The sequence below is a fragment of the Mus caroli genome, chromosome X (assembly GCF_900094665.2).
Source record: "Mus caroli chromosome X, CAROLI_EIJ_v1.1, whole genome shotgun sequence".
Lineage (NCBI taxonomy): Eukaryota > Metazoa > Chordata > Mammalia > Rodentia > Muridae > Mus > Mus caroli.
In genome coordinates, this window is record NC_034589.1 from 73,258,434 (window position 1) to 73,270,647 (window position 12,214).

General features: G+C 38.0%; 1 protein-coding gene across 1 annotated transcript; it reads left to right on the forward strand.

Moving 5' to 3' along the window:
* The first annotated feature begins 3,554 nt into the window (after positions 1-3,554).
* On the forward strand, positions 3,555-8,842 carry LOC110287281 (odorant-binding protein-like). The gene is made up of 7 exons (XM_021153937.1): positions 3,555-3,690; positions 4,176-4,315; positions 4,759-4,829; positions 5,877-5,987; positions 7,722-7,823; positions 7,994-8,023; positions 8,633-8,842. Exons 1-6 carry the CDS (start codon positions 3,610-3,612, stop codon positions 8,008-8,010), a joined length of 522 nt encoding a protein of 173 aa, XP_021009596.1. The 5' UTR covers positions 3,555-3,609; the 3' UTR covers positions 8,011-8,023; positions 8,633-8,842.
* Positions 8,843-12,214: the final 3,372 nt, after the last annotated feature.

The following is a 12,214-nucleotide window of genomic DNA, read 5'->3' on the forward strand; positions in this document are numbered from 1 at the left end:
CTTCCTTCCTTCTTTCTTTCTTTCTTTCTTTCTTTCTTTCTTTCTTTCTTTCTTTCTTTCTTTCTTTCTTTCTTTCTTTCTTTCTTTCTTTCTTATTTTTAATAATTTTTATTAGATATTTTCTCCATTTACAATTCAAACGCTATCCCAAAAGTCCCTTATATCCTCCCCCCACCCAGTAGCCTTATTTATAATAGCCAGAACCTGGAAAGTACCCTGATGTCCTTCTACAGACAAATAGAGAAAATATGGTACATTTACACAAAGGAGAACTACTCAGCTATTAAAAACAAAGACTTCATGGAATTCTTAGGCAAATGAATGGAACAAGAAAGCATCATCCTTATTGAGGTAACCCAGTCACAAAAGAAAACATATAGTATGCACTCATTGATAAGTGGATATTAACCCAAAAGCTCAGAATACCCAAGATACAATTCACAGGCCACATGAAGCTCAAGAAGAAGACTGAAGTGTGGATACTTCAGACCATCTTAGAAGGGAGAACAAAATATTCATGGAAGGTAGAGGATGGGAGGGACTTGGAAGGAAGAGAGGAGAAGGAGAGGGACTGGGGTGTAAGATCAAGTGTGCTAGGAGACAGGGACGATTTTACAGAGGGTCAGGAATTTGAACAGAGGTGTGTACCAATGGGTGATGGGAAACTAGGGATAGCCATCAGGAAGTCCCAGATGCTAGGAAATCAAGAGGCTCCCAGGTCCCAACTAGGATGCCATTAGCTGAAATGCCCAACAAAGGGGAGGATGAACATGTAGAGACCATATCCAGAAGTTAAGCAAGACACCAGGTTGGGGGATGTAGTCACCCACTCAACTCCAAACTTTTAACCCAGAATTGAACCTGTCTAAAAGAAGTATGGGAACAAAGTGTGGATCAGAGTCTGAAGGAAAGACCATCCATAGACTGCCCGACCTTGGGATCCATCACATACATAGACACCAAACCCAGACCCTATTGGGGATGTCAATAAGTGCTTGCTTACAGGAGCCTGATATAGTTGTCTCCTGAGGGGCTCTGACAGAGCCTTACAAATTCAGAAGCAGATGTTTGCAGTCAACCATTGGATTGAGCATGGGGACCACAATACAGCAGTTAGAGAAGGGACTGAAGGAGCTGAAGGGATGAACAGCCCCATAGGAGGAACAACAATATGAGCTAACCAGTAACCCCAGAGCTCCCAGGGACTAAACCACCAACCACAGAGTACACATAGAGGGATCCATGGCTCCAGCAGCATATGTGGCAGAGGATGGTGTTGTTTGGCATCAATGGCAGGGAGGCCCTTGGTCATGTGAAGACTCAATGCTCCAGTGTCAGGGAATGCCAGGGTGGTGAGGTGGGAATGGGTGGGTAGGAGCACCCTCAGAAAGAAATGGAGGAAGATGGAATAGGGGTTTTCCAGAGGGAAAACCAGGAAAGGGGATAATATTTGAAATGTAAATAAATAAAATATCCAATTTAAAAAAAAAGAAGAAAGGAGACAGACTTTTAGCCAAGTTCTATTCAAAGGTCAGACATCAAAGAGTTCTAAGCTTGGCCATGACTTCAATAACAGCATCCATTGTGTCAGTATTTTGTATGTTTTGACTCTGTCCTTTGAAGCACCTACATTTTCCATTCTTTCTTCACTTTTCTGAGGTAGACACAATGTGTGGATTAGGAATTTAATTGGTAAATTACTGAAAATGGAAACAAATATGTATGTATCACACATATATGTATCATATGTGTTTAAATTGGAATATATAAATTTGAATGTAAAATATATCTATACTTACATTACAAATAAATATATATCCACAGATAGAAAATATATAAAAACTCATATACATATAAAAATATTTATGAATAAATACATAAGAACATAAGAAACATGTGTGTGCGTGTGCGTGTGCGTGTGCACGTGCACGTGCACGTGTGTGTGTGTGTGTTTGTGTACATATGTTCAATATTAAAGTTCAAACAGACAGAGATAATCTTTAAGTTCCTTAGGAATAAATGGATGTTTTGACATGAGGCAGAATTTGTTTTTATCTTTCCAAGTCTCCAGTTTAGGTTGTGTTGTAACATCTTTTTCTGTAATCAGGTAGAGGGGAGAGAAACTCATCTCACTTAATAAATAAGGAAGGAAAGCTTTCATTTTGATAAAACTGTTGGAAATGTGAAACAATGAACCTGAGTTTGTGCAAAATTCTAGGTAATTTTCCAGAAGGATACTCAGGAAATAGGATTAATGTGTTGTTGTTACTGGGTCTGGAGGAGAAATAAGAAGGACTTTAATGATTGTGCATAAAGTCTTAAGTAATTATCTACTTTGGAAGAATTAAATGACAGCTCTTCTTGGTTGGTTTTCTTTGCATTTTATTCAACATTATCTTTATTCCAAATGACATTAGAATTCTGGTGGAAAATAGAGATTTCACAAGAAATGAATGGATGAAAATAAATATGTTTGTAGGTCAGCCTAATCTTGTTCCAGTGGACCTGAGTTATCTCTTGAATAATCAAACACAGAGAAGTAAGAATGAATCAAGAAAAAAGTATGTAAAAATATAATAAGGATCACATATGTATGGGGTATAATAAAAAAGAAGAACATACATCAAGAACCTTTCTGAACATGGGATGGGTGAATATTTCTTATTTAAAGCCTTGGAACATTGACAACTAGTTTTGAGTCATGCATTTGGTTGAATATTTGCAAATCCATCCACAGGTCAAAGTTTTCAATGGAGAAAATGTTGAGAATTTGTTAGACACAATCATGAGAAAATTAGCAGCTGACTTTTCATTGCATAAATGATTTAGAGACACAGTTGACAAAAAATACACTTATAGCAATCAGAAACAAATGTGTGTGTAAATATTATTGATTATATAAAGTAATGTTAGCAAAAGCAATGATGATTACCAGGACATAGTATCAAAAATGTACCCACAAAACAATGGGAATTTTACATCATTAAAAATTTTCACATCTTGATGAGAATATCAAATTATAAAAATATTTAAAATCATGAATCAAAATTGCAAATTCCTGCCCAGAAAGGAAAACAGTACACTTCTTCATAAAGGCTTTTACAAGAATGCCCCAGAATGTTGTAGAACATTCTAGAACACTATAGAATGTTCCAGAAATATATGTCCATTGATATTCAATTGTACAAAAAATTGTTAATATCCATATGGTAACCAGTGATCAAAGGGTCTGATTGATGGAAAATTTGTCATCGTTAAAATAGCCTGAGTCAAATAAGTTCATTTCTTTAAAGTGTTCCAAATGAGAAACTTGGACTTTAGGGACATGGATCTTTGTGTTTTCTAAGAGCTAGTCCAAGTCCACAGTAGTCTAAAAGGTCAATTTCATGGCTTTACTCAAGTTAATCTCATTAGGAAAGTAGCAGAAAAACAGAATTGTCATCCACAGTTGTTGCCACCACCAGGATATGCTGAAATTTCACCACAGGCAATCCATGCCAATCTCAGGCCAATAATCAATACTATATAAGGTGGAGAAGATTCTGGGTCTTCCCATCATCTGCCCTTGGTCTCTGAACTCCATCGGAAGCAGAGAATCCAGGCTCTACCATGGTGAAGTTCCTGCTAATTGCTCTTGCATTAGGTGTATCCTGTGCACATCATGAATCTCTTGATATCAGTCCCTCAGAGGTGTGTGCATTTGGGGATAAAGGGTCTGGGGTGTTTATGTACACTCTGTAGTTGGTTTGAGCATATATATCATATGCTATAAATGGTATGGTATTGCATATTATATGTGGTATATATAGCATTTATACATTATCTGAATCCTATCTGTAATGCAATCCTAGTGTACTTTCAACTCTTTACATGTTTTCAATGAGTTCTGTCTACAGTATGAAAGAAGGTTAAGAAGAGAAAATTACAGATTGGACTTTGCATTGTTATTGATTGACAAAGTGTGAACTGTATCCTGTGTTCCATGTTCTAGTGTGACTGAGTGAAGGCATAATCTCTTAATCTACTCTAGCAGGGAGACATTTGCATTTTACTTGGTTCAAGTTCATTTGTTGACTTATGGAATTGTTGACATATAATAATTAGGACAGAAGTTGCTGAAAATAAAAGGAACAGATTGACTCACCAACTTTTGCAATGGTGTCTGTCCTATTTAGGTTAATGGGGACTGGCACACCTTTTACATAGCTGCGGATAAGGTGGAGAAAGTAAAGATAAATGGAGACCTGAGAGCTTACTTTGAGCATATGGAGTGCAATGACGACTGCGGGACACTCAAAGTCAAATTCCATGTCCAGTAAGTGACATTCACCTGATGAATATGGACAGGACTGAGAAACTGGGCACATGAATGTCAGTGTGAAATTTTCACTGACACTTGGGTCAGGTGAAAAAATGGAATTGATTTCCTGGGCATATTCATTCTGAGTTGTGTCCTTGACTTAAGGAACACTGGCTGCAATGTGTTCTACAGTTTTACAGGGTTGGGTAATTCTGGTTGAAACTAGTCATGAACAGGAAAGGTGCGTAGAAAATGAGGACAGAGTCTTCCCCTGGAAGCCTGGATTTACTTTCCATGTCAATCATAACCCCAGAGTGTTGGCGTCAGTCTTCAAATGTGGGTTTATTTACCCAAATTAAACACTTCCCAAAGACAGTTAATACTACCACACAATAAGGAAATATGAGCAACCTGAAAGAGTAAATTCAGAAGCAAATTTTTGATTTTTATTTCTGAAGGATGAATGGCAAGTGTCAGACACACACTGTTGTGGGAGAAAAACAAGAAGATGGGCGGTACACTACTGACTGTGAGTATGTAATCAATTAATGGGATGCACAATCTAATCGAGAGAGAGAGAGAGGGGGGTGGGGTGGGGGAAGGGACAGAAAGACAGAGAGACAGAGAGAAATTTTGCACGGTTTGACAAGGCCGCACAACTAAAGGGCCAGGATCCTAGAACAATTTCATCTGATAATTTTGAATGCAACTTCCAAAATCCTTACTAAACTTCTAGACATTTACGGTATCAGTTAAGGTGCATTACACACATTCATACAAGAGTATTATTAGAGACATTTTTGTGCCTATTATTTAAGTATAAATGACATTTAGAAGGCAGTCCCATAAAGCTACAGGACTGATTTCTTAAAGGTTTAATATATGGAAAACTATACATTTGCTACACACACACACATACACACACACACACACACACACACACACACACACACACACACACACACAGAGACATACATAGACACATTTGTGGTTGTTTTTAACATTTTTTTGAGACAGAGTTACTCTGTGTAGCCCTGGCTGTCCCATAACTAGTTCTGCGACAAGTCTAGCCCCAGAGATCCTCCTGATTGCTGGGATTTGAGGTGTGAGTCACCATCACCCTGCTACAGTGTGGTATTTTAATATTAGCTTTGTGATTTTCACTTTTTAAATAGGCTGTGGAGACATAAGCTAATTATGGACTTTTTTTTTTTTTTCGTTTTTTGAGACAGGGTTTCTCTATATAGCCCCGGCTGTCCTGGAACCCACTTTGTAGATCAGGCTGGCCTCGAAACTCAGAAATCTACTTGCCTCTGCCTCCCAAGTGCTGGGATTAAAGGTGTGCGCCACCATGTCCGGCTAATTATGGACATTCTTTTTAAATTGAAAAAAAATTAATTAATGCAAGAGTGTCTCTACTACTTAGTAGTTCTCATTTACAATTTTAAACCATTGTAAACAACATTTGTTAAATAATTGAAAAAGAAAAAAAAATATTATAGATTACATATGTCAAATAATAATAAAACCTCCAACGATTCTACTGATTTCTAAGCTGATTCTCTTTTAATTGCAGACTCTGGTAGAAATTACTTCCAAGTTGTAATGAAGAAAAATGGCGCCCTTTTCTTTCACAACGTTAATGTGGATGAGAGTGGACAGGAGACAAATGTGATTTTAGCTGCTGGTGAGAGTGGTCCCTATTGTAGGGTTTCTATCGATATGATAAGCACCATGACCAAAAGCAACTTGGGAAAGAAAGGGTTGATTTGGCTCAAGCTCCTATAACACAGTTCATTTTCAAAAAGAAGTCATTGTTTCTCAGCCATTCAAGACTCCCTAGTTAAGAATTATTTGCTTAGTTTGTACCCCATTTTTTGACTAGGTTGTCTGGTTTTCTGGAGTCTAATATATGAGTTCTTTGTATGTTTTGGATGTGTGGTTTGTGAAGATTCTTTCCCAATCTGTAGGTTGCTGTTTTGTCCTACTAACAGTGTCCTTTGTCTTGAAGACACTTTTCAGTTTTATGTGGTTCCACTTGTCAATTGTTGATCTTAGGTTTAGAAAATTTTTTCCTGTGCCAATACCTTCCAAGCTATTTCCTACTTTTTCTTCTATTAGATTCAGTATATATGATTTTATGTGGAGGATTTTGATCCACCTGGACTTGAGCTTTGTACAGGGTGAGAAATAAGTATCAATTTGTATTCTTCATACAGACCGCCAGTTAGACCAGCACAATTTGCTGAAGATGCTCTCTTTTTTCTACTGTATGGTAGTGGCTTCTTAGTCTAAGATCGAGTGTCCCTGTGTGTGTGTGTGTGTGTGTGTGTGTGTGTGTGTGTGTGTGTGTATTTTGTGGTCTTCAATCCTATTCCAATTATTGACCCATCAGTCTCTGTACCAAACAGGCAAGAACTTGAAGGCAGGAGCTGATGCACAGGGCATGGAGGGGTGCTGCTTACTGGCTTGCTCCCCAGGTCTTGTTCAGCATGCTTTCTCTTAGCACCCAGGACCATCTCCCCAGAGGTGGCACCAACCATAGGCTAGGCACCCTACCATCAAACACTAACAAAGAAAACTGCTGCTGAGTTTCCTACAGTGGGGTGAACACTTCCACATCAACTGTCAATCTAGAAAATGGGTCTACAAGGTTTCTCACAGAGCAATCTGTGTGTAGAACTTTCTTAATTGAGGTTACCTCTTTCCAGATGATCTTGCTTTGTGTCATGATAATATATATATATATCTCCAATCATCTTTCTTTGTTTGACAAAGTTGTGAGGGGCAAGGGAGGAAGCAGGGGTAATTTAGGGGGCTTGGGCCTGGAGGCAGGGGACTGGAGGCTGGGTACTGGGTACTGGAATCTGGTAGTGAGGTGGGGTAGGTGGTGAGGTGGGGTGGTGTTGGAGTGGTCGTTGAATTCATGTTCATGAACCTGTTCATCCTGATTTCACTGCTTATTTTGATAATTATCAATTATCCAAGGCATGGACTCCAGAATCTACACAGAAGTAAGGCAGAAAGTCAGCATGGGCAAACATTTAGTTCAAGTATTTCAACCACCAGAATTTTTGGAAATAAATATTACGGTCATGTGGAAAGTATGAATAATTATAATAGTAGTAGTAGGAGTATTAATAGTGTTGATGACAATAATAACAATAAGAATACCACCAAAAATAATGATATTATTCATTAGGGTGTGGACTATCATAGTTCAGCTTCATTAAATGTGTTCTTTTTACTTTAGAGATCTTAGGTTGATCAGAATGAGACTGATGGGGATGTGGGAGGGCCCACAAAGTAAGATGTTTCCATGCGTCAATATCACACAACCCATTATTATAACTCCATCTGTTCTGAGCCAACCAGTATTGTAAGCTACACTTTTTCTTCCTTTCTGCTTTATGTGATGCAGGAAAAGGAGAGACCCTGAGCAAAGCACAGAAGCAGGAGCTTGGGAAGCTGGTCAAGGAATACAATATACCAAAGGAGAATATCCAGCACTTGGCGCCCACAGGTAACAACATTGTGCTTCACACAGCAAACTAATGCACCTGAAGATATCCAGGATAATCATCATTTCAGTCGTCTAAATCAGATTTTTAAAATTATTTAAAGTCACTGGAGATATTAAGGAGCTCTATGTCTTTTGTTTGTGGTTATTTCCTTCCTTTCTGTTTCTCACAGACACTTGTAACCAATAGAGACACGATATGGGTGAGTACAACAGGGCAGCCTAGCCTGTTAATATTTTAATCTGCTAGAAATTCATTCTTTAGTCTATTAGTTATGCATTTAGTCGAGGAATTCTATTTATAATTCTAATTACATATATAATCATTCATAAAGCTATCGTTTATGTTGCTGCAAATATTTATAACATGGGAAAAAGCAACTCTCCTATACCAAAGTGTTGATTTCTTTTATCTTAAAGGTGATGGGTAAGAATTTTGTGAAACTTGACTATTGAAAATAAGTGATATTTGTGACAGTCAAGAGCGTAGCATGAATTTGGAAATACTGTAAATGTACATGAACTTTGTAAAGTCTCCTTAAGCACAACCTTGCACATAGGTGTTATGGTAGATTACATTTAGACAGAAAACTCTCAGTTTAAATGCCTGAATAGAGTTATGGAAGTCAACCAAGAACAAACCTAGGTCTAACCCCGTGACATGTGTCATTTTTAAAACCAAACCTTTCACCATATTCCTTGTCGATTAATTTTTGTTTTTCATTTACAATCTCAGAAAGCTCATGTCAGAAGCATCAGCTCATGCACATCTTACTCTTTTGTTTGTTTGTATTGCTATTTTTCTTTTGAAGCTTCACAGATGACAGCAAGATCAGCAGTATTTCCCACATCACCTTTTTCATGAAATCAGAATCATGACAATGAAGAGAGCTCATCCTTTTCTTAGTTTTTCTTTTCATCTTTCCTATGAAGCCAAAATCTCTGCTTCATGGATTTATTTCCCGTGCTCCTACCATGGTACTGATTCTTTTGTTGATAAAATAAATTGATTTTTCATGCACACATTCTGTCTTCAATCAATGTGATGTAATACACAATATCTGAATTAGGGGGTATATTTCTGTGAAGAGACATCATGACCAAGGTAACTCTATTAAAGGCAAACATTTCATTGTGGCCACCTTACAGGTTCAGAGGTTCATGATTATTATCATGACAGGAAGCATAGCAGCTGCAGGCAGACATAGTGCTGGGGAAGGAGCTGAGAGTTCTACATCATGATCTAAAGGCAGCCAGGAGAGTCTTTCTTCTGCAGGCAGCCAGCAGGAGGCCCTCTTCCTCATTTGGCAGAGCTTGGGCATAGGAGCCTCAAAACCTACTCACACAGTGTCACACATGTTCCAACAAGGTCACAGCTACTACAAAACTGACACACCTAATATTGCCAATCCCCATGCGTAAGCATATTCTCTCTCTCTCTTTCTCTCCTCTCTCTCTTTTGACTCCAGATTTTATTCCCCTCCTGGTCCATCCTGTGACTGTTCCACATACCTCCTCCACATACCTCTGTCTTTATGAGTATTCCCCCACCCCCACCCCACTAAACCTCTAAGCATCCTGGGGCCTCTACTCTCTCGAGGGTTAGGTTCATCCTCTCTGACTAAACCTTGTCCTGCCTGACCTTTATTGTATATGTGTTGGGGGCTTCATATCTACTGGTATATGTTGCCTGGTTGGTGGTCCAGTGTCTGAGAGATCTACGGGGTCCAGGTTAATTGAGACTGCTGGTCCTCCTACAAGGTTGCCCTCCTCCTCAGCTTCTTACAACTTTCACCTAATTTAACCACAGGTGTAAGCAGCTTCTTTTCATTGTTAGGGTGCAAATATCTGCATCTGACTTTCAGATGCTTGTTGAGTCTTTTGGAGAAGAGCCCTTTTTTGTGAGCAATCCATATCATCAGTAATAGTGTCAGGTCTTAGTGCCTCCCCTTGATCTGGATCCCACTTAAGTCCTGTTTCTTTACCTACTTTTCCCCAGGCTCTCAATTTCCATCTCTGAAGTTCACTCAGGCAAGAACAATTGTGGGTCAGAGTTTTGACTGTGGGATGGCAACCCTAAGCCCTCACTTGATGCCCTGTTTTTCTGCTGGAGGTGGGTTCTACAAGTTCCTTCTCTCCAATGTAGGGCATTTCATCTAAGTTCTGAGAGTCTCTCACCCCCCAGGTCTCTGTTACATTCTGGAGGGTCCTCTAAACCTCCTACCTCATGAGGTTGCATGCTTCCATTTTTTCCTGCCGGAAAAATATATTCTAACCATTACACACAGCAAAGAAAATGTGCACTCTGACTATTCAAAAATAATCTGGTTTGGGATGGCTCAGTGGTTCAGAGTACTGGCTACCCTTGAAGAAGACCTGGGTTCAGTTTTTAGCAACCATATGGCAATGCACAACCATCTGTAACTCTAGGCCCATAGCACTCTGCTCCATCTTCTGGCCTGGGCAGGTACTGAAGTCAATTTGTATAGTTGCACTTATGCAGACACTTAAATATACACATAATTAAAAACTAAAATACATTTAAAATGTGATTTACTGGGATGAGGCTGCCTGCTATTACTCCAGGGCTAATGAAGCAGAGATCGATGTATTTCTGAGTTTGAGGCCACCCTGATCTATATTTTGAGTTCAAGGATAACCATGGGTAAATAATGAGAATGTATTTCAAAACAAAATAACAAATCAAAACTGCAACAAAAACAAAACTAGTGAATAATACCAAAAGAAATAATTTTAATGGAGAATAACTACATATTTCAATAATGTCTCATTAGTAGAGTGAATAAATTATCCATATTATTATACACACTATATTCAGGATGTGATTTAAACTTTCTATGATATATATTTTACTATTTCAGGCTTTGTAGCAAGAATGGCTTAAGAGTCAGAAGGTGTCCTCTTTTTTAATTAATCAGAAGACAGGAGTCCTATCACCTTCTTGAATATGTCTTTGGTACTGATTTATTGACCTCTTCAGGCCAAGAAGCTACAACCTTTCTTGGGGTGCTTTGATTTTTCATGGAACTCTATTACCCCTCTTGCTGTGTCTTTGGGTGCTACATGGGACTCTATCCCCCTCTTCTGGGTGTTTTAAATACTGCATTGGAACTTATCACCTTTTGGATGCTTAGGTACTGAATGGGACACTATTATCCTCTTCCAGATGTTTTGGGTACTTCCTGGGGCTCTATTGCCCTCTTTTGACTACAGCAGTCCATAGGAGGTTTTCTTCCACTTTTAGATGCTCTGAGTATTGCATCAGAAGATATCACATGCTTCTTGCATTTGTGAATACTGCAGGCTATGTTTTGTCCTCTTCTGGATGCTTTGTGTTTAGTATGTTCAACTATTATCCTATTTTTGCAGGTTTGGAAGCCACAAGTAAAACTATTATACTCATCTGGGCACTGCAGGTACTACAGTCACTTAATAAACAGATACATATACATAATTAATACTGAATTAAATCATTTTTAATATAGGATTCAAAACTGAATACAATCACAACCCTATGGAGTAGACATATTGTAAATACACCTATGTAAGAAAATATAGTGATGTTTAATTGTGCTTGCTATTCCAAAACCTTCTAACAAATATTTATTAACATGTCATTATATAAAAATTACATTTGAATATCACCTGCTGCTATAAGGAATGATAATGGATTATTCAAACCATAACACATGTACCTATTAAAATAATTGGGTTTGGTTTTTCATATCTGTAACTCAAAATTCCAAGAGACCTGATGCCCCTTTCTGCCATCTGCAACCACCAGGTGTGCAGATATCGCTCATGTAGGCATGCGAACAGATTATACATGCTCATAAAATTAAATGTTTTTAAATTGTGTTTCATAAAATAAAAAATAATGGCTCAAATTCTAACATTCAAATTGTGGGAAATTCTAAAAAGCAATCAATATTTCATTAGTATTAACACATTGAATTTGAGAACTTTGGACATGGCCTAGAAGAAGTCATTGTTTCTAGTGCAGAATGAAAGCTGGACTGCAACAACAAAAACTGAAACAACAGAAAGCCTACACACTCATGGAAACTGAACAATACTCTACTCAATGATCTCTGGGTCATAGAAGAAATAAAGAAAAGTGTTAAAGACTTTCTAGAATTCAACAAAAGGCACAACATACCCAAATTTATGGGACAAAATGAAAGCAGCATTGAGAGAAATGTTCACAGCAGTAAGTATCTCTATAAAGAAGTGAGAAAATACTCATATCAGCAACTTAAAAGTACACTTAAAAGCTCTAGATAAAAGAATGCAGGAAATAATCAAAATTAGGGCTGAAATCAATCGGTTAGAAATTAATAAAACAATATAAGTATCAATGAAACCAAGAGGTG

Coding starts and splice junctions, on each gene's coding strand:
- LOC110287281 (XM_021153937.1), top strand. CDS start 3,610: ATGGTGAAGTTCCTGCTAATTGCTCTTGCATTAGGTGTATCCTGTGCA. Junction 3,691..4,175: donor TTGATATCAGTCCCTCAGAG/GTGTGTGCATTT, acceptor TGTCCTATTTAG/GTTAATGGGGACTGGCACAC. Junction 4,316..4,758: donor AAAGTCAAATTCCATGTCCA/GTAAGTGACATT, acceptor TTATTTCTGAAG/GATGAATGGCAAGTGTCAGA.